Consider the following 22,354-nt stretch of genomic DNA (forward strand, 5'->3'; position numbering starts at 1 on the left):
GCTACCGTGACGTACAGATTGGGAAACCTGTATTTCAGTTGTTATACACGTTTGGAGTTTGCTTAGAGTACTCTGATACATACCGTTGACCGTTTATTGAAAAATAAAATTAGTTTGAAGAATATCGGCCCATTGGCAATCTCCCTACTCATCTCTGGTTTACCTGCCTATTAGCCAATCAGATACTTACATTTTGAAGATAAACGGAGTTCATGCATTGAACCTCTTTGAAGAAAACTAGCGATAGCCCATTAAAATAATATTCTACTCATGCCCGTGTCCTCCGACGTGGTTTAAGGCTGGTTACTGGCACATCTCCTCATTGGAGGAGTCAGCCATAAGGAAAGGAGGGAAGGAAGGTTTAAGGCTGGTTCAGTTTGTTAAATATAGTTTTAAAATAATTAACCAAAGTTTAAACTCGATTATCTCCCTACTCATCTCTGCAAGTACATATAAATCCTATCTAGGCTCCATGATATAAATATAGAGCCTTATACAAACGATAAAAAAATATTCAGCAGTCTTCGAAATAAAATATATGTGCCACTATTTCAGGTTATGTTATTTTGGCTTAGTCCTCCCCGTGCGCACTGCTTTAACCCAGCTTAAACTTTTTCAGAGACTGTACAGTGTGTAATAGAGACAGCCTGCTACACTGACCTGTGTCCTTGATATCTCTCTCTGCGTAGCCTCCACCACTGCCGTACAGATTCCAGTATGGTTAGTGTTCAGTGGTCCCGCAATGTACATCGCCATCTACTGTGAATTTTTCCAATCCTGATTATATGTATAGAGCCAGTTACTGTCATATGTCCCCTATTGAGGATGCAGGCATAAGGAAAGGAAGGAGTGAGTGCGTGGATGATGTTTACAACTTTACTTCAATTTATAATTTAACCTGGTACATCGTAAAGTTTATTTGGTACTGTAAATGTAAAGCAATCTACTACTTTTGAAGATTGACATACGAAAACAAAATAGTACGGTTTATTTGCATTGTATTTCTAGCTGAAGATGAGCTCTCTTAGAGTATATTGTACAATGTGACTTTTGATTGACATAAGAGAACTATCAAAATGCCGAAGCTAACCATGCTTCCGAAAACCACACGGATTGTGGCCTTGTGTTCAGTTGCTAATTTTATAAATGCAGCAGATAGGGTCATAATGCCAATTGCTATTGTTCCAATGACCGATGAATTCAAATGGAATCTTCATTGGCAAGGCTGGATCCTGTCTGCATTTGCCTTTGGATACTTTACAAGTCAGGTATTGAATCGTTGATTTAAATACTGTATTAAGCATCAGAAGTCATTTGATTTTTGTCAAACTACAACAGTTCTTTATATTTTTCTTATGTTTTATTTTTCTAAAATACTTTCAGATTATTGGTGCTAGTACAGCAAATAGATTTGGCTGTAAAACGGTATTAATGTCAGCTGTGTTACTGTGGTCAATTAATACAGTAATCACACCACTTTTGGCACAATCTATCCCTTTACTTATAATCTGTAGAGTAATTCTTGGACTTGGCGAAGGTTTAGGTAACTTTCTTAACATCTTTGTTCAATAAGTCTTACGTTAAAATCAGTTAAATGTCATGCAACTTTACTTTCAGGTCTTCCTGTAATATTTCACTTATTTGCTCATAATGTTCCTGTAGAGGAGAGGTCACGGGCTTTTGGATACCTTGTTGCTGCTGGATCAGTGGGACAAGTTGTAGCATCTGTTGTCAGTATAACAACATATTTATCTACCTATGTAAACGAATTCGTTTTCCCTAGATATTTATATTCATAGTATACAACTCTTTGATAGTTATGCCCACATTTATCATGGCAAACTGGATTTTACCTATTTGGAACACTGGGCATTGTGTGGACTTTGCTGTGGTTGATTATGTATCAAGAATCAAATTCACAAGATGAAATTCCTTTATTCTTGCCAAAGGTAATATCTCATTTGATACTGTTCTAATTTTTATATAGATAATATTCATCTTCAATTTTTATCTAACAATCAAGAACAATATTTTACGAAATATATCCGATTTTATCTGTAGGTGGTGCAAAATCGAAGCCTAGTTTGGACGGAATTTGTGACCTATTGGCCACTCTGGGCCCTTTACATTGCACATTTCGCTATGAATTGGAGCAATTATATCATTATGCAGTGGTTGCCTACTTATTTAGCCAGAAACTTATCTGCTAATAAGGAGAGCATTAGTTTAACGGCAGTACCGTACATCGTTAATTCTCTCGTTGGTATCAGTAAGTATAACCGTACAATAGTGACACCTTAATATCTTTATAATCATTGCTTCAGCACCTTACCACTTGAAGTAATATTATGTATACGATTGCTTTGAAAAACAAATGAGGAATGCATTCTATATGTCAGCATAAATATTACATTAACTTTGACGATTCAAATGCGTATTACCTTATTTTCATATACAATAGCTGCCGGTCATAGCGCAGACAATTTAATACAAAAAAGATGGTCAGTTTTATCTGTAAGAAGATTAATGACGAATATCGGTCTCATTGGACCTGGAGTATTCTTATTGGCCTTCTGTGCTGTTGATAATTTACTTTCTGCAGTAGTGTAAGTATCGTCACGGTATTCGTCATAAATATCGTATCATGCATTTTTGTTGGCACTACTGTATAATGTCTCCACAGATTTGTTTCGATATCAATGGGTCTTTGCGCATGTAATTCGGCCGGTCACCTGAGTAATCATGCTGATGTAGCGCCTAATCATGCAGGAATAACATTTGCTATATCTAATACGATAGTGAGTAGCTTAAACTGCAGTTAATAACTTTTCTAATACAATACGATTAAATAAATACATTTTAGGCTACCATCCCTGGTATCTTATGCGGTCCACTTACTGCTGAATTAGTCACAGCATCGCATGGTCGGTGGATGCCAGTTTTTGTGTTGGCAGCAGCAATTAATTTCACCGGCGCTATTATTTATCAAACTCATAGTTCAGCTGTGCCCATATTGTGATAAGTATTCTGAGAGTATGTTTCAGAGGTTTATATTACGAAGATTATACAAATTATCTATTTCATACGATATACCAACAAAAAGACTTTATCTTCGTCCATGTATTTAATATTTTTGAATATTTTTTCAATTTGTAAGCAATGATGACTTGAACAAACAATACTATTGTTTATTAACGATACTAAAAATCATTACAAAGCATTTTTATAATTGGATAATGCAATGTTGAACTTCAATTACCAAGAAATTATTTACGTTAGTCTCATCCTCAGCAATGAAGTGTGATAAATTCAAAAGTTTTTCTATTCCATGGTTGGGTCTATATAAAAAAAATGTCTTTTCATAGCTCTAATTCTTCCAAAATACAAACCTGACATTTAATTTGAATTTATTGGACGATGTGTATATTGTGTATAAAACATTGTACATAACAATTTTAATTTTCATACGTTACATCTCAGATTTCTTAAAACAGCCTGAAAGACTCGTGCTGCGAGAAATAATGTGATTGTAAATAATTACAATAAACATACTATATAGTATAGTAGTTATTGTTACGTTCTTATATAAGTTGAATATGTAAAGTTACAAAATTATAAATTGTATTTATTTCGCGGTTGTTTGCATATTTTCTCAACATTTTTCATTTAGCGAAGAAAGGTGCATATCAAGTGTGCTAGAGAGTTTGTATAATTTTCTAACACTCTAATCCATAGAATATGAATCAACAAAATACTTGTTACAATTTTTTTTCATTGGCAAATCCTTTCTCAGATATTCCGACTTCAATATTTTTAATAATAAATTCTTTGGAATTTGCATTTCTATACTATTCAAATTTGCGTTACCTAACAAATCATTCCGATTTTGTGCAGATCTATAATTTGTCATCTGACATGACACATTACCACGTGTTGGATATGAGATCGTTTCATTAGCTGCATCTTTTTTATTAGATACTTCAGCACTAATTAATTTGCGTGTTAATTTGACGTTTTTTATACCCTCAATCGCAGGATGTGCTACTGAATCATTCTTTACTACAGATAAATTGGAATAAAATTTGAATAAATATCCATAGAGTTGTAACATATTGAAAGTAAGAATTGTAAAAAAAATTACCGTTTCTAGTATACAGATGCATACAATTTTTTCCTTGGTACTTCATTTTATAATCTAATGATTCAATTGTAGGTAACGTAATCATTTGCTTGAGCGCATCAATGTTAGTTTGCAGTTTTTCTACATTCGATAAATTTTTAGGTAATAGCTTGGGTAAAGATGCACTTGCTCTCTGTAAATCACGACTGCAATATTCAGCACTTTGGATCAGATCATTTTTAGGTGAAGACCTATAAAAGGATTGGCAGTTTTGAAAATGTATCAATATCTGCATCACTTTTTCTATAGATTAACATAAATAAATCTCATACCTGAGGCACTTTAATTCTTTATCATCATTACGCTGTTGTCGTTTTATGCGAGACTGATTACCAATTTTATGACTTGTTTTCTCCTTCGATTTTATTTCTGTGCCTATTGGTTCAATCTCGTAAACAAAATTCCTCGTTGCAGTAACTCGTTCTATAGTTTGTGGCTTTTTACTTGATGTTTTATACTTTGTCATTAGTTTACGCATCTGGCATAAAATAAAGCAATATGGTAAATATATTTTGTCGCCACTATTATTTAAAATCTAACATGCCAATTGATTAATGGCCATACTTATAGTTACAAGTTAGAATCATAATATTATTTCTGATAAATCTATACTTGATCATTTAGACATACCTTTCCTATATTCTTCTGGTTTGAAGTTCTTTTTGAAGTAATAATGGAATTCACTTCTGATACTATTTCGTTATCATTTTTATTTCCGTGTATTGCTAGAACACTCGCCATAAGTTTTCTTTCATCGACCCTTGCGAGCCGCGTCCTGACATTGAAAAATTACATCACTTTTTCATTTTCCCAATTTTTATTCATATTATTCGTGCAGAATTGCGTAGCGCACAAAAAACAAAACAGCTACAATTACCTGCTATAAATGTAAGTTCTAATGTAATTCTTGATGAAGTTATCAGAGTCTGTCGAATCTTGGAATTCAAGTTTCGCTACTTCGTTTAGTTTGTTTGAACAAAGTGTAGAACTGGAATCTCTTAATTGTAGAATATTACTGAGAAAAGAAGCTGTTTGAATTAACTGATATTGGTTTTACATGAATTGCCTTACGTTGCATTAATCTGTTTCCTAGGTCCAGAATCGAACTGTCGGTTTGAAATGTTAGATTCACTTTTGCAAATCTGTCTTTTAGGACTTGCAATGAAAGCTGATAATCCAACCACAGATCTGTCATCGGTTTTTCGATTTTGCTGAAAGTGTAATCTCGTCAAAATAAAAATTAAATTTTGTTCAATGATATACTTTTTTGAAGTTTTATATCTTACAGAACTCTCTTTCGTCGTATTACATTGCACCTTTTCAAAATGGTCGCAATCGTTGTACCAACGTATCAAATCTTTATTAGAATTGTCCAAAAGACTGTTTTGGTCGATTTCAATACTTCTTTTATTAATAATAGTCTCGGACATTCTCTTATTATTTAATTCAATGTGTTCAATGTTCTTCAAATGAATGTCTAAACCGACGAATTCATTCCATTCTAAGAATTGTATCTATCCATCTGTTTTATTTGTTCCGTAACAGGTTACATATTGAAATATGACATTTTCATTTATTCATTAAGGTTAAATTCAATTATATTTTGGAGTTTGTTCCGGGGTATCTAACAATGTCAAAAGTTAAAAGCTTCTGATATCTGAGGTACATGAGCTGAATTTTGAATTAAATTTTACTGTAAATTTTCCAATAAGAAAAATCTTTGCTAATTAGAGATAAAAATAAAATTGTTCTCTTTTGAAACCTCTTACACTATAAGAATTGAAATCACGATCTAACAGCACATACGTATTAAAGGATATATGTAAATGATAATGGTACTCAATATAAGACAGGTTAAAGTTATTTATCAGTCTTTATTTTTAACTGATTAACAGATCAAAATATAATCGTATTTAGAGATTAACAGTTCTTCGATAATTTAAAACATAAAATTTAAATTACTACCGCAACATTAATACGCAGACAAAGCAACATCAAGACCAGCTCGATATTCCTAATTTTTATATCCAATAGCACTGGTATCATCGGTCAACGTTAACACGCTTATTGTTTTAATCGTTTACTGCATTTTAATCTACATAAAATGGCCATTAAAGAGTACAAGATCTCATACTAACAGTGCGATTTAACGATAAGCATTCCAATTCTTCACTAACGTGACATCCATATTTAAATAGGCAACGATGTTTAATGTGGTATTTCAACAAACAAAAAATTTCGTCAATTATTGGAAATTCAATACTGTACAAAATTAACACATATATAAACGCTACATACTTTTGCTCTCTTTTAAACGTAGCACAACAAAGTTAATAAACCTGTACAACGCCTAGCCGTTACTGTACGCGAAATTATTATTATTTAGTTATAACTAAATCTTATCGAAGCACCTTCATACAGTATACATATATGAGTTGAACGAAATTTTCGAATGTTTATTGACTCTCTAATACCGGGAAGGTTAACGTACGTAGAATTTCAAATTTGATTGATAAGAGATGTTATTGAAATTTTGAGTTTATAAATTCTTCCCTTCCGTATACTTCTTCGTCTATCTCTTTCTTTTTCTCTCGTTCTAAATAATTTGTATGTTAATTTCTATCGTAGCAGATACGCTCTGAGAAAGTGCAAGTGCTCCTTTGTGTGTCACTTGCTTGTCGGTTATACATATATGCAGCAAAATTGTTTAGGCTCCGTATTCTACATTGCACTATTGCTTGGCCTCGTGTGGAAGCACAACACGCTTTGTAAGGCGTGGAAGTGATTCGTATGTCTCATCCTCATTGTGTTCAATGTCGCGCTGCTTCAATTCTCCTAAGGAAGTTGATGGACTCTGCATTGTCAAACATTCATGTATAAAGGTGCACACTGTATTGACGTAAACATCGCGGTAAGTAGCATAATGCTTCACGTGAGGCGAATTCGTGAATAATACAAGTTGCACGCAAACTCCTCGTTCCGCGCGACGGCTGGCGAATTTTTCAACATCCTGTACAAAGAAAAAGTTGTATTCTCTCTCAGGCAAAAGATGTGCTCGGTTGGCAATTTTATTTAAACAAAAGACATTCCTTGTTCAATTGGCTCAATTCACTTACATTCGACGAGCACAAAAATAATTACTGTCCTTTATGTCCTGTACGTACAAAACACGTGTGGTCCGAAGTTAAATATACAGTACTAATATATGATTTATTGATTCTATAGGACGTTATTACGTAATTTGTTTCACATAAACTTACCGCTGCTGGGATGAGTGTATCGCTGTTCGAATACAGAAACAATTGAGGCCAGGAATAGGCTTCCTCGGCAAGGGAGATAGGATTCGTTTGTACGGGACACCCTTTTCTCCAAGGATGAGCAATTACCTATAACGATTATTGAAGCCTTTAGTATTCTGAAATGGTATATTGACACCAGCTATACGAGAACTGTTGTCAATCGCATACTTCAAAGAGCCACAGCATAGAGAGGAAGACAGTGATAAAGAAAGACATAGGGAGATTCGTCAACGGATGTCCGCCTAAGATAGCACTAATCGCTTTGAACAATGATGTCAATCTTCTTTCACCTGGTGCACTATCAAAGATGACGCCCTTGACCTGATCGACATATGACAGAATATTAAATATACAACAAGATACAGAAATTACATCTCCACATTGACATATGCCATTTGAATTATTTAATCTACCGTACCTTAAGCTTGGAATTAGTCTGCTGCATTGCAAGACTGACATGCTGATAAAGATAAGCGCCGCCGTTGCTGAAGACATGAAAGAATATCGGATGCTTGTCAAGATTCTTTTCCGAGATGACTTCAACCAATCTTCGACCAATTCGTTTCATTCTATCCCTGTGCCAAAAGAGGCATTCGACTGGTGCAGTGTATCGCAGTGTTATGCAACTGTTAGCGATAAACAACTTAAAAAACACTTGAAATAACTTTAGTAAATCTTAACAAGTAACATCAAGAAATATAAGAATATGTCGATAGATACATCGTGCATTGAAAAACGTCACACATTAATTCCGAAGATGAGTGTAACACATCTACGCTATGAAAGGACTTTCTTTATTAAAAGCATGACGTCGTATGTATCTTTACCTTTTATCTTCATAAATCGCACTGTATTTTGCCAGGTATTTGTCCTGACATCCTGCCCATCCAAGAAGTACGACCACAGGCCGTTTCTCCTCCTCATAGATGAAAACGAATTCCTCGCGTTGTTCTTTACCGGTGGAAGCGGTTACGTCCTTTTGCGTTGCAATGCAGGACGGAAACATGATGTAGTAATCCAACTCTTCCTGATCAGTCATCTTAAACAATTTATTCTGAATGCTATCACAAGAGAGAAAATATCCCAACCAAAACCGCCGCCCACTTGTACACCGGTTTTTGTTCTTGGGAGCTTTTCGCACCGTTCACGGGTTTGCGTCGCCGTCAGTGCTTACAACGCGTTCACGATCGATACTTTGCCACAGCATTGCCTACAACATTACCTACGAGGTTGTCTGTATCGCTTTAAACTATCTCATAACGGTCAAGAAATCAAATATAAATTTCCATCGATCCTTCCTTATCAATTAATATCGATCTCGACTCTACTTTAACCTACCTTGATTTGAATAATTTTTTTTTTATTACGTACAAGAATTATCAGACGTATTTGTAGACAATTAATTTTTATTTCATATGTGGACGCACGCTTCTTTTATGCCCAAGGCAAACATACAGTGCTTAAAAATCTAAACCGATATATGCTAGAAAAATTTTAATTTGCTATCAAGACGTTTTCAATGATTTCCAAGTACATTGAAACAAATGAATATTAAATTCTCGCGCCATATTCAATCAGATGGATCAACCAATGGTATAAAAGTAGGTTTAACGATCGATCAATAGACACCGCACGATTGGACATTCACATTTCTGACGTAATTAGATGTAGGAGTGGTGTATATATAGTATGACAGTGATAACTCATTTTAAAGAGTACAAAATGAAATGTGAATTGAATAGGAATTACACTGCCGTGAATTACTATGATAGTAAAAAAAAATGCTACATATGTACATTGCAGTTACACCGCCATACTTTCATATTTGTATAAGATCGATTCTTGATTTCTATAAATAGGAAAGAATCCGATGTATATACATACATACCTAGAATTCTATTAGTCATAGAAGAACTTGTCTCATACTACTTTTTGTAGTTACCTCATTGCTATCGCTCTTTCACAATTTCTGGTAACATCAATGTCACGCAAATACGGTTCCTGCATTGGATTAATCATTCGACCTAGCCTTTAATTATGGTTGATTAACACGCACAATATCACTCTGTTATCATAATGATAACTTTATAATGTGATAATCGGTTTAAAATTTCCAAGGGGAAATAGCGCTATTAATCTAGAATTATATTATAATTTACTTGAACCATCATGATTTTGTATGACTACGTACTTGTCCTTGGACATATGGACTATTTTATTTATGATTAATAATGGAAAATCCTTTTATAAATGAATGAAAACGAAACTTTTCCGGGTACGGAAACTGCATGATCTAACGAAATACGCATTGTCATTCTACATTACTATCATGATGCAAACTATAAATCGGACAGTGATGATGTCATCGTATTTGAGCGCATGATAGATATGAGCTGTAAGTGACGCAGCAACATGAGTGAGTTATCCAAATTCGTTGCGTTATTTTGGTATACTATAATGTAAAAAACAATTTTTTATCAATACACAATTATACAAAATATACAAATATCTCACTGTGTTTATCTCTATAATTTATTTTAGAATATCGGAGACAGAGATAATGACAGAGATTTTTTAATTCTTTCACATAAATTCAAAAACGCTATAACCGAAACAAAATATGATTCAAATTATTTTTTATGTAGAATACCGGTTTAGATCTTCAAACTGTTTCTTAGGGTCATGTATCGACGAAAGAGTATACTGGCAGCTCTCCTAATATATCTAAATGCCAAGATGAGAAATATTCCAAGAACCGGCATGGGCACGCTCGGCTGTCCTCGTGAATCTCCGTAGAATTTTTAGTATATTACTTGCAGTGATCGACGCGCCTCGTCTTGCCATACTCTGGTGTATACCAGTTCAGTCGCTTTCAGTCGCTTTGCAACCGCGGAAGTGAGAAGTTCGTTTCGTAATCTCTTGATCTAGAGAATCACAGATTTATTATAAAAATGGTTGTACAAATTACAAGCGAGGTAAGTTAACATATTCAGTGAATGCTAATAGTTGCATACTGCGTAATAATAAAGATAAAATCAATCGAAATATACGTGAAAGTCTCTAATTACGAGACGATAATGGAGTAGTAACCTTGGCAAGCAATGGAAAGGCAAGGTGTGGAGCCTTGCGGCGTGGTACACCGGTAGAAACGTGTCTATAAACTAATTCTGTGAAATGTTCACAGTGATACATAAAAAAATGACATTTGTAATAACCGCTCGATGTTGTTTCGATGTTCCAAAATTGATTTTTATTATTGATTATTTTTCTCTTGTACGATCTTAGTTATGGAATCTAGAAACCTCTGAGCGTTCCGATATATTAGTAATCGTCATTAATAAGCAAAAATTATTATATCACGTTTGCTCTTGTGGTTCGTGTGGTAAAAGCGTGTGAAATTGTCGAGTAAAATGGAAGACTCATCCAATTTGACGCCTGCTTTACGCTCGGTAGGTTAACTGATCACTTATGCATACCCTTAAAGAGATTTTTATTGGCATTCCATTGAAAAGTTGTATTTGTGGAGTCGTGCATTTACAAGGAGTATGACAATGATTAGAATGGAAATATATTATAAACGTGAAAAACCGGACAAGGAAGAATTTCAAGGATAATCATATATGTAATCTGAGTTTTATTAGGAAACTCATGTATCGATTGCCCTACTAATCCTAACGTATATCTATGTTCACGCGATCAAACAAAAAGCATCGATCGAGCATTTAATCAGGCTTTGATCAAAAGATATAAGTAAAGGGTTAAGATTTATATCTGTATCTATAGATTTTACGATATTATCTTAACTTTTTATTATTCTGGTAAGTTTTCTTCATGCTCTATATATATTTTAGGTTTATTGTAGGTAACTGATAAGGTAGCTTACTATTTTACGGATATGAAATTTTATTAATATCATTTACGCGTTATTATTGTCATATGACAATTATATAGTATGTAATGCATGCACTGTCACAAAATATGGCAACAATGTGTATCAAATATGTGATATCTTATCATATTCCTGCAGCCACTATGATTACTTTTCCACCGAATCACCGGAGTCGAGCGGAGAAATAAAATACGTGTTGTAGATAAACAGATAAATATGGACTATAGAAATAACATCCATGGTTGAATTGACTTTCTTTCGAGTCCGGTGGAAACGTAGCCCATATTTGTTAAATTATCAAACATTCTATAGCTTCACATACTTTACTAAAATATTATAAGGATTATAATTATTGAAGAGAATATTATAGCAATACTTAAAAATGACACCATGTTACTTTAGAAAACAGTGAACATTACAAGGTATAATTGATTTTGTTTAACTCTTAACATTTCAAATTAATTATCAAGTCACTGCAGAGAGTAATTAAATTCTTATTAATCAGCCATTATGCAATAGTCATAAACTAATAAATAGATTAAATTATTTTCTGATCATCCCTTACCCTATCATTGTTTATAAAAAATGCTACAATTAGAAATGACTAATTCCTTAACATTTAATATCCATAGCTATTAATCATAATATCAATTTAAGTATTCAGTTTGTTTGCATAAAGCAATGAATTTTTCTCTTCCTCTTTTGATAACAATTCTGATAATCATATTGCAATTAATTTTGATTATAGGAAGATCTAAAGACCAAACTGGCTGAGGCAGGAGATACCCTTGTTGTAATTGACTTCTTTGCTACTTGGTGTGGACCTTGCAAAATGATTGCACCCAAGCTAGAGGAATTGTCACAGGTTGGTGATACTTTTTATATTGTAGGATGATCCATAAATGTATCGTCTTACCTCATGCAAAATGTACACTAGATGAATAAAACAAACATAACGCAATGTTATATCAGCAACATAAGTATGATATACACAATTGTCACTTATTACTTATTCTTTTAGGAGTTGAAAGATGTGATCATCTTCAAAGTTGACGTTGATGAATGCGAGGATGTTGCTGCTGCTTATGAAATATCTAGTATGCCAACGTTTGTTTTTGTCAAAAATGGCAAGGTGGTATGTATCCTATTATAATGTAAAAATCTGATCTGATAATTACCGAGCAATAATTTGTAATTATATGAATAGTATTTAGATCAGATATTTATATACATAAATATAGATACTTTCCCTTAATTAGTCCTACATGGTCTTTAACATTATAAATGTTATATGAACGAAACGAACTATTTATGTACAGTACATATACATTAGAATTACTATATAAATAGTATAATAATATTAAAATGAAAATTTCCTTTTTCCAGCTGGAAACCTTTACTGGTGCCAACTATGATAAACTGAAAAACACCATTCAAAAGCACAAGTGAATGGCTTCATTTGTCATTCCAGAATATTGTAAGCTTAAACAGATTTACATAATAACCAGTATACATATACGCATATACTTGTATACACGTAAATACACAAATTTTTTGATGTTTTCTAGATAGCACACTCTGATAGTGTGTGAAACTGAAATACTATCAAGTACATATAATGCATATTTCTAAAGTATACACATTCTTCAATTTTATAGAACTAGCATTGTTTGCAACCAGTTCAATGTAATCAGCTTTTAAACTTCTGTCTATAAACATTACCATAAACAACTTGTACATATATTTATTTGATCAAACCTCTCCGTCTGTCCTCTTGCATTATTATTCCATGTAGAAAGAAGCTCATTAGAATTATGGCAAACGTAAATTCGAGATAAAAATATTTTTCAGTAGCCGAAATAAAAATAAATTGGCTAATACAACGTTTCGAAATTGACTTTTAACAAATTCGTTATATACAATATACACTATAAATTACAAAATATATTAAAGGACTTCGGACCTTTTCTTTATTATGCGAGTAAAATTCCCATACAAACTTAAGTAACAGAATTTTGACAGAGATTCTTCTCCAAAATGAAGTTCAACGTAATTTTATAGGTTAGTAATTCCTTTGACATTATTTTCGCAATAACTAAACCGAAACCGACATTTTTTGCATTGTTCAATTCACATCGAAATTTCCGAATCGAATTATTCTTTCAGTTTTGAGTTAATTATTATGAAAGTCGTGTCCAAATAATTGTTAACCTTGCAAAATGTGCGCTTAACTGTACTTTGTGGAAGAATATCAAAATCCTATTATTTACAATTTTCGTCGACATTTTATGTCTGGAGATTAGATTTATTCAATGTGAATATATGTATATTATTTTACTCAAATTATAAATGTCAAATATAATAAATTTAAAATGTACAAATGCTAAAAAGTTATCCTCGCGATTCATTTTCTATCGCACTTTCCAATGTTTGAATTAAATGTTAAAAAAAGTAATTAGATCAGTTCAAATTAGATTTCACTTGTAGTGTAATATTGCGCATGTCAGAATCAACTAGTGCCCTCTATGAATGCATCTGTTACTTAAAATAGATGGCAGTAAGAATTTCTTGGCGCAATTTGTAGTTGTCATAATTGTTTACTTATATACTCCTAAAAATAACGTTAGTACGATTATATATATTTTTTATGTTTATGTATAACAATATTTTATGTAGATAATATCTTGTAGAACTTTATATATATGAAATAATTCAATCGGTATTATTAGAATATTCTAACCTCATCACTTAAATAATGTGATGAATCGACTAATGTAATTTGAATTGTGTGCATGTTGTTACAGCTTAGAAAATGGGCGAACGTTACAATATCCACAGCCAATTGGAACATCTTCAGAGTAAATATATTGGAACAGGTCATGCAGATACAACAAAATTCGAATGGCTTGTTAATCAGCATAGGGATTCATGTAGTTCTTACATGGGTCACTATGATCTCTTAAATTTTTTTGCAATTGCTGAAAATGAAGCAAAAGCAAGAGTAAGGTTTAACTTAATGGAAAAAATGTTACAACCATGTGGACCACCTCCAGAGAAACCAGAAGATTAAACTTGTAATATAGTAATTATTGTAGATTTATATTTCAATATATTTATTAAAATCCACAATGTATTGAATAACTATTGATATTGCTTACATACTACATTCATGTTTACACATGTTCAATACTTGTCGGTTTATTTAAAATGATGATTCGATGTCAGATACTTCACCTTTGTACATTTATTGAAAATCTTCAAAATAAGTTTAGTACGGAAAGGGATCAAATGGGTTAAATAAATACTTTATTATTGGTCTTCTTTTTCCATATTTTCTTTTCTCTTGAGAGCCTTCAAAACCGATTTTACTAAACACTGCTGCATAACGGGACACAATTCTTTACAAGCTGTTGTTATGGCTTCCACGGTAGGCTTCATATTAGCTAAATCCATACTTCCAACATGGAAGAATTCGGAAATCTGACCATGCTGTGGTAAATTAGCCTGTATCACTATGCCATAATTTCGAGATGAAGTTGACTCATCTGGTGCTTTTGAACATATAACTTCTTCTTCTTCTGTTAAATCTAAGTAAAATCTATCTTGATATATCCCCTGTAATTGTAAAACAAGAGTTAAATTTACTACTTCAAGATATTCTTAAATATTTAAAATTCAATTTGAAACTTTTTTCATATTTAATTTTTTAAAACTTACTGCAGTTACAGCTGTAACTAGACCAAACATAGGTACACTGGCATCTGATAGTGCTAAACTTGAAGCCATAATTGCTGCTGCTAATGAGGAACCACCGTTATCCAGGACAAGTGCATATACATCCACTTGAAAATTGGGAAACTCATGCTGCATATATTAACAAAAGAAAACTCACTTTTAATATTTAACATACATGTATCTACGTTGGTAAGAAAGGTTTAATATTTTTATATTGATTTGTCAATTGTTTTAATTACGTACTCTACATACTGCTGATTCCAAAGCCCTTTGTAGAATTATACTATATTCTTTTTCCTCAGAATCTTGTTGATGAATTTTTCTCTTTAAACATGAGAATGGTGAAAATTTAAATTCACAGAAAAGTTCACCTTGCAAACTGTAACCAGTTTTATTTGGAATTTCTCTGGGATCAAACACCGAACACACAACCTTAGTTTTTCCCATTTCTATATAAGCCGAACCTTTTGCTTGACTTACTATTCCTGTTTTTACAACTGGAATCAAAGATACATTTCATAAATTACTACTCCCTGAACCTACTATTAATAATGTATTACTGTTTTTTACTTAAGTATACTATTACATGAAATCTATTCGGAACACTTTTCTACTTTGGTACATTTTAAGGTTAGAACACTACGCATCAGATTTTGTCATTATATAAATTTCATCGCCTATATAATAATTTAAACAACAAATTTTATTTGAAACAAGTAATATTATATTTTATAACTGAATAATTGTATTTTAAATTGAATTTACTTTTTTAATTACAAACATAACCTTACATATTTTTCGGAGTTCTGTGCTGTCACGTCCATCGGTTCTTTTCTTTGGTAAAGTTTTTCTTGTTTCAGTTTGCTTTGCATTACTATCAAAATAAATATTATATGGAATGGTCACTTCTGGGCCATTAATACGTCTTTGATCTACAGGCATTTTTAAACGTTTATAATGCGCGGGTAAAACGTGTTACAGCACAGTAGATTACACAATAATGAATGTCACCATAAGTTTGTACTCCAGTAGAAATATATGTATATGCAATCGTTGAACGTGGAATTGTTCGTAAACTCGCTCAGACACACTCGGTCCTCGTTGTTCTCTCTCCTCCTTTCCTTTATGGCTATATCCCCAATGAGGGATATATGTCAGCTTTGTTCTCTCTTGCACTAGTAATTAAAACTACCCAGAGAACACTGGGATATTAGAAATACGTCATACAAATATCGTGAACCCCCACAAAACACAGAACATATGAACGACATCCAAAATATGTCTGCAACGTTCTACTAATGTCCCGTGAAATATGTTACGCATAAGACATCCGGCGGACATCTTATTTAGAGTTCAGATGTGTTAAATATGACGCGACGAATGTTGTTCTCATGTCGTCATTTCTTTTGTCCTATATAACAAATGCAAGGTGTTAGTTTAATGTGCTTCCAACATTACACCGATTAATCCTTTCTATTTAAATCAACAAATAAAATGTTTTTTTTTTGGTTCTACCGAACTCAAACATTTACCAAGGACTGAACACTTAACATTCATAGCCCTTTATTACATGAACCGGATTTAGACTTTTGAAAAAGTGTATACTATCATTGAATGATTTTTTAAGCCGATGAATGAAAAATTGTATTTTTGATAATGTTGGCGATGTAGGTTGCACGGGTACGGTCTAGGTAAGGCGACAAAACAATTGTTCTGTACAGGTGCAAATTTAACCTAAAAACTGCACATCGGGGTCCATTAGACCCCACGTCATTGTTTTTCGCTATAAAAGTTGCCATATCCTTGAAAATGCAATGGCGTCGCAATTTATATTGTACTTGGGGACCCTACTGTGGGGACGGATGAAATCCGCTTTCACTTAAGTACCTTGCTGACATTACAGAACACATCTAAAAACCTGCAGGGTCCGACGCACTCCAGTTTGTAGTTAACTGAAGTTTTTTGAACGGAAAGTAGAAATAAAAAATTGTTGTTTGCTCTTATTACTTTGCTGTATAATTAGAATCGAACTAAGTCAATTTAATACATTGTATCGTTGTGGGACATCTTAATATATTGATATCCACATCAGCGCCCAATACTGTGCAGTAGTTACGAGAAGAACTTATGTTATTTTTTTTATATTTAACAGTTGCAAGCCACACAACACAGAATATTCGAACGACATCCGAATTATGTCTACCATGTATGTATATGTATCCAATAGACATCTTATGCAGATGTTCTTAACACTAAATTTACGGACGTTGATTATCAGCGTCACCAGAAATTACTAAAAAATAATCCTTATAATTTCTGTAACTTTAATTTTCGAATTGCAAACCTCTGTCACGCCCCTTTAAATTCCACGCTAGCCGGTGCGAGTTTGTAATTCACCTCAGTGTGGAATTTAAGGGTTTAACATGGAATTTGAAATCCGTCAAAATTACGATTTCCGTAAATCTAAAGTGTTAAACACGATGCAGTGTGACATCTTTAGAATATTGTTCATTCTTCTTTTTTATCATTTATTATTATTATACATTGTACAATTATTAACTACAATATCTTTTGGGAATCTTACACGCGTGTAATCGTCAATAGATTGTTTACTTTATTTTATTTTCCAAATTTCTTAAAAAGTCCACACATTCATTGAATGTTTTGTAACCTGTAAGCAAACGCGTCATTTCTAGCGCATCTAACTTTCATAAGTGATGTTGCCTCTGGGAAATGCTCATAGGACAGCTTCTCTCGGCTTAAGCCAATCAGTGAGTGTGCCGGTAGGCCGGTGACCGATGACTGGGCTTTTTTTTTACCTTACAAGAATATTCCCTTCAGGTGAAGCAATTTATCAGATCGACGTTAGAAACATATCGTATGAATGATAGATAGGATGTGCAAAAGGCGGACAGAAAGATGTTCGTAGGTGGGAGAAGCATCTTCAAGATGACGTCTGCAAGATGTCATTTGCGAATTTCTATCGTATGTCTATGTATAGTGGCGATTGACGACGTCAGGAATTATATATTTCTAAGTTTTACGTGGAAAGTAACAGATTTTTACACGTTTTTAAACATCGCCACACCATTGACAAATAGAGAAATAGGGATCAGATCGCCTTGAAATTGGAATCCTTTCTTCTTATCCTGAAAAACGCATTTCGAAATTTCCCTATTTTCATCTTTCTCAATAATTCAACTTTTCATGGTTGATCTATTGTTGGGTTCTTTTTTGTGGCCTGGTCCTTCGACATTTAGAACCTAATCGGTTTTTTCTGTGTGATAAGCCAAAAAATTAAAAAAAAAATAACTCGACCTATTGCATTTTGTTTTTTCCTGAACGTATTGAAATCTTCTAATCAGTACTATATTTGTTTAAAAGCTCAGAAAGGTTTTTAAACTAGATGAATGTTTTTCAGATAGTTTTCAGTTTCCAAATATATCCAGTTTTTTCGAATTTGATAAACAGAAGGGAAACAGTGTGGAAGTGAAAGCGTGAGGTCCAACCCAGACAGCACAAAGTCATCCTGATGAAATCCTATGGATATGGTTTGAGAAAGCTTGCATTTGTTTAATAATGTAATTGTGTACGTAAATCGAACAATTACTTCATTTACACGCGCAAGATTCATACAGAAATAACGAATTACGTTTTAAGATTTAGGAATAAGAATGCACGAAACGTCAGTTATTACTGTCTAAACCCTGTGAACGTAATAAAAGAGTATGAGTGTTAAATGTCTAGTCTTTAATAATATACGGCCCACGTTGGTAGAAACAATTAATACACGGAGAGAATTTTTCGGTCATTTTTCCTATGAAATTCACGATTAAATTTACTCTAGAAAGCAGTATTCGTGGGATATTGTTACCGTTCCATTACTTATTGCTTATAACACACGATATCTTGAGTGGATACAAGTAAATTTTACAGTGCACACGGTAAATATTGTTATTTTCATATTTTACTTCGTTCCATGGTAAAATTTATCTGACTCAATGGAAAATTTTCTATTATTTTACAAAAAAAATCTGATTGATATAATCAAAAATTGATTGATTTCTTTCATGATTCAATCTTTCATTGATTAACTTAAAAAATCATCCAATATGAACTTGCACTTTTTTGAAAAATCTAAAAAGTGTACACTGAGTAAAGCTAATGATTACGTTTACACGCACAGAATTCACATAAAAATAACCAATTACGTGTAAGATTTAAGAATAAGAGAGCACGAAACGTGATCGGTTATTCCTATGTAAACCTTGTGCATGAAATAAAGGATTATGAATGTTTAAATGTCAAGTAAATGGTGGAGCTCGGTAGAAATAACCAATATAAAAAGCTTTATTTATTATTTTAAATAAACTGCGTTAATCGTTTCAAAATTAAAAGTGCTTCAAGCGTATACTAAAGGGTGAAGCACTGTAACTATTGCCACTTAGAATAACTCCGAATGTATAATAGTAGTAGAAAAGTTTTCGAAACAAGAGACAACGGGGGCTGTTATATGACGATAGTTTTTGTTACTAGGTGGAGTCGCTTCAGAGATTTGAAGGTCAACTTTGTTTTTTTTAGATATAATGCTACGTTTTGATACTCATTTTCTGTTAGCGGCTACCGAGATGAATTCAATGATGTGCAACATTAAGGTCTTTGAAGGTCAACGACGGTCATTTAAGGCAAAAAGGTAAAACGAACTTACATTTACAGACGGTGTTCAAAGTGATTACCATTGGTATTGATGCAATGCTGCAATCTCCTTATCACGAATTGAGTAGTATTTCTTATCACTTTGGCACTTATCGAATCACATGCTCTAACAATTCTCTCTCGCATATCTTCAGGCGTAGTTGGAACTTCTTTATAAATAATGTTTTTCAAAAATTGCCACAAAAAAAAATCCAGAGGCGTCAAGTCTGGCGAACGAGTTGACGATTTGAACGAGTAACGAGCGAATCGTTAGAGCATGTGGCTCAATAAGTGCCAAAGTGATAAGAAATACTACTCAATCCGTAATAAGGAGATTGCAGCATTGCATCGATACCAATGGTAATCACTTTGAACACACCGTCTGTAGATTTAAGTTCGTTTCACCTTTTTGCCTTAAATGACCTTCGTTGACCTTCAAAGACCTTAATGTTGCACATCATTGGATTCAATGATGAATCGAAGCATTCTATCTAAAAAAACAAAGTTGACCTTCAAATCTTTGAATCAACTCCACCTAGTAACAAGAAACTATCGTCATATAACAGCCCCAGTTGTCCCATGCAAATTTTGTTTCGAAAACTTTTCTACCACTATCATATTTTCGGAGTTATTGTAGGTAGCAATAGTTAGTGCTTCACCCTGTATACCACCTTGCATCCATTATAATGGACGAAATAAATTAATGCTAACATTAAAACGCCATATCGAATCGTGTTTGAAAACATCTGAATAAGAAGTCCGCTGAAAAACTAGAACCTTGGGGTGTGACAGCATTGGAATTCTAAGCTAAACTAACCTAACGAAACCTAACCTAACCTAACAATATAAACAGTTTTATTAACAATAAAAAAATTTAAACAAATTCGGTGTGAGAGTCACCTTTATGGGCCTCAAAACAGTCATTACGCTGGAAAAACTTTGAGGTCGGACCCCAAAACAGCCATAAGATCACGAATAAGCGTGTTCGTAAAAGAAATCGACTCCAAAGTATGCGATAGCCAAATTTATATATAATAGCTGTATCAAAATATTCGATTCTCACCTTTTTTTAATATCCCGACAAAATGAATTACTGTCGATATATCTTTCATTGTACAAATATAAATATGGCTATGTTTCACAGGAGTTTCACGATAGTTGAGATACATTAAATGTACATATATCTATAGTTAACTAATATACAGGGTTCCGTAAAATTGGCATATGCGATCGACCCAGTAGCATTCTTGAGGTCAAACTGAACGCTAAGTTGAACGGTAAGAAAATTTAATCCAACCATTAACGTTAAAGATATTCGAGAAAAATTTATTAGATCTGATTTCATCTGATTTCATCCTGTTTGATCTAATAAGATTAGATCAGATCTTACACAACATCAGGACAATTTTCAAGTTATGTAGATCTGGTCGTATTTGACAATATCTGGAATCTCATGTGGGCGATCCAACGTTTCCAAAATGGATATCTGATCAGATCTAGTTAGGTCTCAATTACATCAAATCGGATCAAATGATTTTTTCCTAGATGTTCAAGTTTAAAGTTGACCAATCTAGTGTTATCAACAAGCGACACGAATGAGATTATAAATGTAATAATGACTCGGGTCATTGGTTAAGCAAAAACAATTGCAGTAGCACGTGAGCGTTCTCTCGCATCCTACGGGCATACTTGTTGGGAATAATATAGTATAGCATTCAAACATAAAAAGTCCATGAGTACCTCGTCACAGTGTTCGGTGTTAGGTGTTCCCTATCATAATTTTCTGAGTTTAGGTGTACATATACCTTAGGTATACATATAGCCAGCTGCACATGAGCTGCATTCGCTACATTGATGCCCGCACTTGTAATATTCGTCAACTTGAAACTGAAATATCTTTGAAACTACTGGTCGGATGAAATTCTCACCACCGAACGTAGTATTCAGTTTCACATGAAAAATGCAACCGCGTGGTCCGTGTATACGAATCTTGAGACACTGAATACAGATACCACACACATATTTTACCTTTGAATTCGACTCCAACGGAAACATAGTCGATGACAAACTACAAAGGGTCTGGATAAACATGAACAATATAGAGCCCCTTCTCTATTTATAACAGTGAGATTTTATGTGGACTTTTACAATAATCATATATGTTTATTTATTCATCGTAATTCGCTTTGATGTAAATATCTACAATATTTGTAGGACTTCGATCGTAATATGCACAATGCCAAATATTTGAAACCTTAATTTTTCAATGTCCGTACAGTGTATGGTAAACTGCCATAGCATAGAATAACAATAACTGTAATGACGTACAGTTCAATCAACAACATACCCAACGCACATCCCAGCAAACACAAAAACGCGGCTCAGTAATCAAACGTTATTGGTTCATTGACAGGTGCAACAGACCAATAAGTGTTGATCATTTGTTCGCTTTTATCTATGTGTTTCTTGGGATGTGCCTCACATTTATGTAACTGTTATGTAGTTGCTATATAACAACATAGAATTCATGTAGCCGAGATGTAATGGTCAGAACAC

The 22,354-nt window shown here is 33.3% G+C and overlaps 6 protein-coding genes across 14 annotated transcripts; 3 read left to right on the top strand and 3 right to left on the bottom strand.

Moving 5' to 3' along the window:
* The first annotated feature begins 777 nt into the window (after positions 1–777).
* On the top strand, positions 778–3,484 carry LOC107266295 (sodium-dependent phosphate transport protein 1, chloroplastic). 3 transcript variants are annotated; one of them, XM_025083844.1, is made up of 9 exons: positions 778–933; positions 1,009–1,268; positions 1,384–1,543; positions 1,618–1,730; positions 1,818–1,949; positions 2,062–2,269; positions 2,462–2,606; positions 2,684–2,798; positions 2,864–3,019. In XM_025083844.1, exons 2-9 carry the CDS (start codon positions 1,077–1,079, stop codon positions 3,017–3,019), a joined length of 1,221 nt encoding a protein of 406 aa, XP_024939612.1. In that variant the 5' UTR covers positions 778–933; positions 1,009–1,076. The 3 variants fall into 3 exon arrangements, with proteins under 3 accessions (XP_024939612.1, XP_024939620.1, XP_015592112.1); XM_025083852.1 differs by having other exon boundaries at positions 778–922; XM_015736626.2 differs by lacking the exon at positions 778–933 and having other exon boundaries at positions 1,077–1,268; positions 2,864–3,484.
* LOC107266280 lies at positions 3,425–5,920 on the bottom strand. 4 transcript variants are annotated; one of them, XM_015736613.2, is made up of 7 exons: positions 5,467–5,920; positions 5,252–5,391; positions 5,058–5,195; positions 4,811–4,955; positions 4,453–4,658; positions 4,142–4,371; positions 3,425–4,059 (listed from the first exon to the last, which is right to left on the bottom strand). In XM_015736613.2, the coding sequence occupies exons 1-7, from the start codon at positions 5,608–5,610 to the stop codon at positions 3,725–3,727; spliced, it is 1,338 nt and encodes a 445-aa protein (XP_015592099.1). In that variant the 5' UTR covers positions 5,611–5,920; the 3' UTR covers positions 3,425–3,724. The 4 variants fall into 4 exon arrangements, with proteins under 4 accessions (XP_015592099.1, XP_015592091.1, XP_015592081.1 ...); XM_015736605.2 differs by having other exon boundaries at positions 5,058–5,177; positions 5,252–5,920; XM_015736595.2 differs by having other exon boundaries at positions 5,252–5,920.
* A 114-nt stretch (positions 5,921–6,034) lies between these two features.
* LOC107266299 (transmembrane protein 53) lies at positions 6,035–9,949 on the bottom strand. Of its 2 annotated transcripts, none has more exons than XM_025083866.1 (5): positions 8,307–9,949; positions 7,898–8,133; positions 7,648–7,800; positions 7,441–7,566; positions 6,035–7,190 (listed from the first exon to the last, which is right to left on the bottom strand). In XM_025083866.1, the coding sequence occupies exons 1-5, from the start codon at positions 8,401–8,403 to the stop codon at positions 6,912–6,914; spliced, it is 891 nt and encodes a 296-aa protein (XP_024939634.1). In that variant the 5' UTR covers positions 8,404–9,949; the 3' UTR covers positions 6,035–6,911. The 2 variants fall into 2 exon arrangements, with proteins under 2 accessions (XP_024939634.1, XP_015592126.1); XM_015736640.2 differs by having other exon boundaries at positions 7,898–8,105; positions 8,307–8,899.
* Positions 9,950–10,319: 370 nt separating this feature from the next.
* On the top strand, positions 10,320–14,412 carry LOC107266314 (thioredoxin-2). Of its 3 annotated transcripts, none has more exons than XM_015736685.2 (5): positions 10,320–10,454; positions 12,117–12,233; positions 12,390–12,503; positions 12,755–12,845; positions 14,173–14,412. In XM_015736685.2, the coding sequence occupies exons 1-4, from the start codon at positions 10,431–10,433 to the stop codon at positions 12,815–12,817; spliced, it is 318 nt and encodes a 105-aa protein (XP_015592171.1). In that variant the 5' UTR covers positions 10,320–10,430; the 3' UTR covers positions 12,818–12,845; positions 14,173–14,412. The 3 variants fall into 3 exon arrangements, with proteins under 3 accessions (XP_015592171.1, XP_015592161.1, XP_024939644.1); XM_015736675.2 differs by lacking the exon at positions 14,173–14,412 and adding an exon at positions 12,937–13,099; XM_025083876.1 differs by lacking the exons at positions 10,320–10,454; positions 14,173–14,412 and adding exons at positions 10,747–10,928; positions 12,937–13,099.
* On the top strand, positions 12,117–14,532 carry LOC107266328 (probable splicing factor 3B subunit 5). The gene is made up of 4 exons (XM_015736697.2): positions 12,117–12,233; positions 12,390–12,503; positions 12,755–12,845; positions 14,173–14,532. The coding sequence occupies exon 4, from the start codon at positions 14,181–14,183 to the stop codon at positions 14,436–14,438; it is 258 nt and encodes an 85-aa protein (XP_015592183.1). The 5' UTR covers positions 12,117–12,233; positions 12,390–12,503; positions 12,755–12,845; positions 14,173–14,180; the 3' UTR covers positions 14,439–14,532.
* Positions 14,533–14,597: 65 nt separating this feature from the next.
* LOC107266308 (exosome complex component MTR3) lies at positions 14,598–16,458 on the bottom strand. Its single transcript, XM_015736653.2, has 4 exons — positions 15,895–16,458; positions 15,347–15,600; positions 15,086–15,232; positions 14,598–14,983 (listed from the first exon to the last, which is right to left on the bottom strand). Exons 1-4 carry the CDS (start codon positions 16,043–16,045, stop codon positions 14,678–14,680), a joined length of 858 nt encoding a protein of 285 aa, XP_015592139.1. The 5' UTR covers positions 16,046–16,458; the 3' UTR covers positions 14,598–14,677.
* Positions 16,459–22,354: the final 5,896 nt, after the last annotated feature.

Source organism: Cephus cinctus, unplaced genomic scaffold (assembly GCF_000341935.2).
Source record: "Cephus cinctus unplaced genomic scaffold, Ccin1 Ccin1_scaffold0021, whole genome shotgun sequence".
Taxonomy (NCBI): domain Eukaryota; kingdom Metazoa; phylum Arthropoda; class Insecta; order Hymenoptera; family Cephidae; genus Cephus; species Cephus cinctus.

Excerpts from the sequence above, each read along its gene's own strand:
- LOC107266295 (XM_025083844.1), top strand. The coding sequence starts at position 1,077 with ATGCCGAAGCTAACCATGCTTCCGAAAACCACACGGATTGTGGCCTTG. Across the intron at positions 1,269-1,383 it reads TTGGATACTTTACAAGTCAG|ATTATTGGTGCTAGTACAGC; the intron begins GTATTGAATCGT and ends AAATACTTTCAG. Across the intron at positions 2,799-2,863 it reads TTGCTATATCTAATACGATA|GCTACCATCCCTGGTATCTT; the intron begins GTGAGTAGCTTA and ends AATACATTTTAG.
- LOC107266280 (XM_015736595.2), bottom strand. The coding sequence starts at position 5,610 with ATGTCCGAGACTATTATTAATAAAAGAAGTATTGAAATCGACCAAAAC. Across the intron at positions 4,956-5,057 it reads AGAACTTACATTTATAGCAG|GACGCGGCTCGCAAGGGTCG; the intron begins GTAATTGTAGCT and ends TTTCAATGTCAG. Across the intron at positions 4,659-4,810 it reads ACCAGAAGAATATAGGAAAG|ATGCGTAAACTAATGACAAA; the intron begins GTATGTCTAAAT and ends ATTTTATGCCAG.
- LOC107266299 (XM_015736640.2), bottom strand. The coding sequence starts at position 8,518 with ATGACTGATCAGGAAGAGTTGGATTACTACATCATGTTTCCGTCCTGC. Across the intron at positions 7,801-7,897 it reads AGACTAATTCCAAGCTTAAG|GTCAAGGGCGTCATCTTTGA; the intron begins GTACGGTAGATT and ends TATGTCGATCAG. Across the intron at positions 7,191-7,440 it reads ATACACTCATCCCAGCAGCG|GATGTTGAAAAATTCGCCAG; the intron begins GTAAGTTTATGT and ends TTCTTTGTACAG.
- LOC107266314 (XM_025083876.1), top strand. The coding sequence starts at position 10,890 with ATGGAAGACTCATCCAATTTGACGCCTGCTTTACGCTCG. Across the intron at positions 10,929-12,116 it reads TGACGCCTGCTTTACGCTCG|GAAGATCTAAAGACCAAACT; the intron begins GTAGGTTAACTG and ends TTTTGATTATAG. Across the intron at positions 12,504-12,754 it reads TTGTCAAAAATGGCAAGGTG|CTGGAAACCTTTACTGGTGC; the intron begins GTATGTATCCTA and ends TCCTTTTTCCAG.
- LOC107266328 (XM_015736697.2), top strand. The coding sequence starts at position 14,181 with ATGGGCGAACGTTACAATATCCACAGCCAATTGGAACATCTTCAGAGT.
- LOC107266308 (XM_015736653.2), bottom strand. The coding sequence starts at position 16,045 with ATGCCTGTAGATCAAAGACGTATTAATGGCCCAGAAGTGACCATTCCA. Across the intron at positions 15,601-15,894 it reads CACAGAACTCCGAAAAATAT|TTGTAAAAACAGGAATAGTA; the intron begins GTAAGGTTATGT and ends CTTTGATTCCAG. Across the intron at positions 14,984-15,085 it reads TAGTTACAGCTGTAACTGCA|GGGATATATCAAGATAGATT; the intron begins GTAAGTTTTAAA and ends TTACAATTACAG.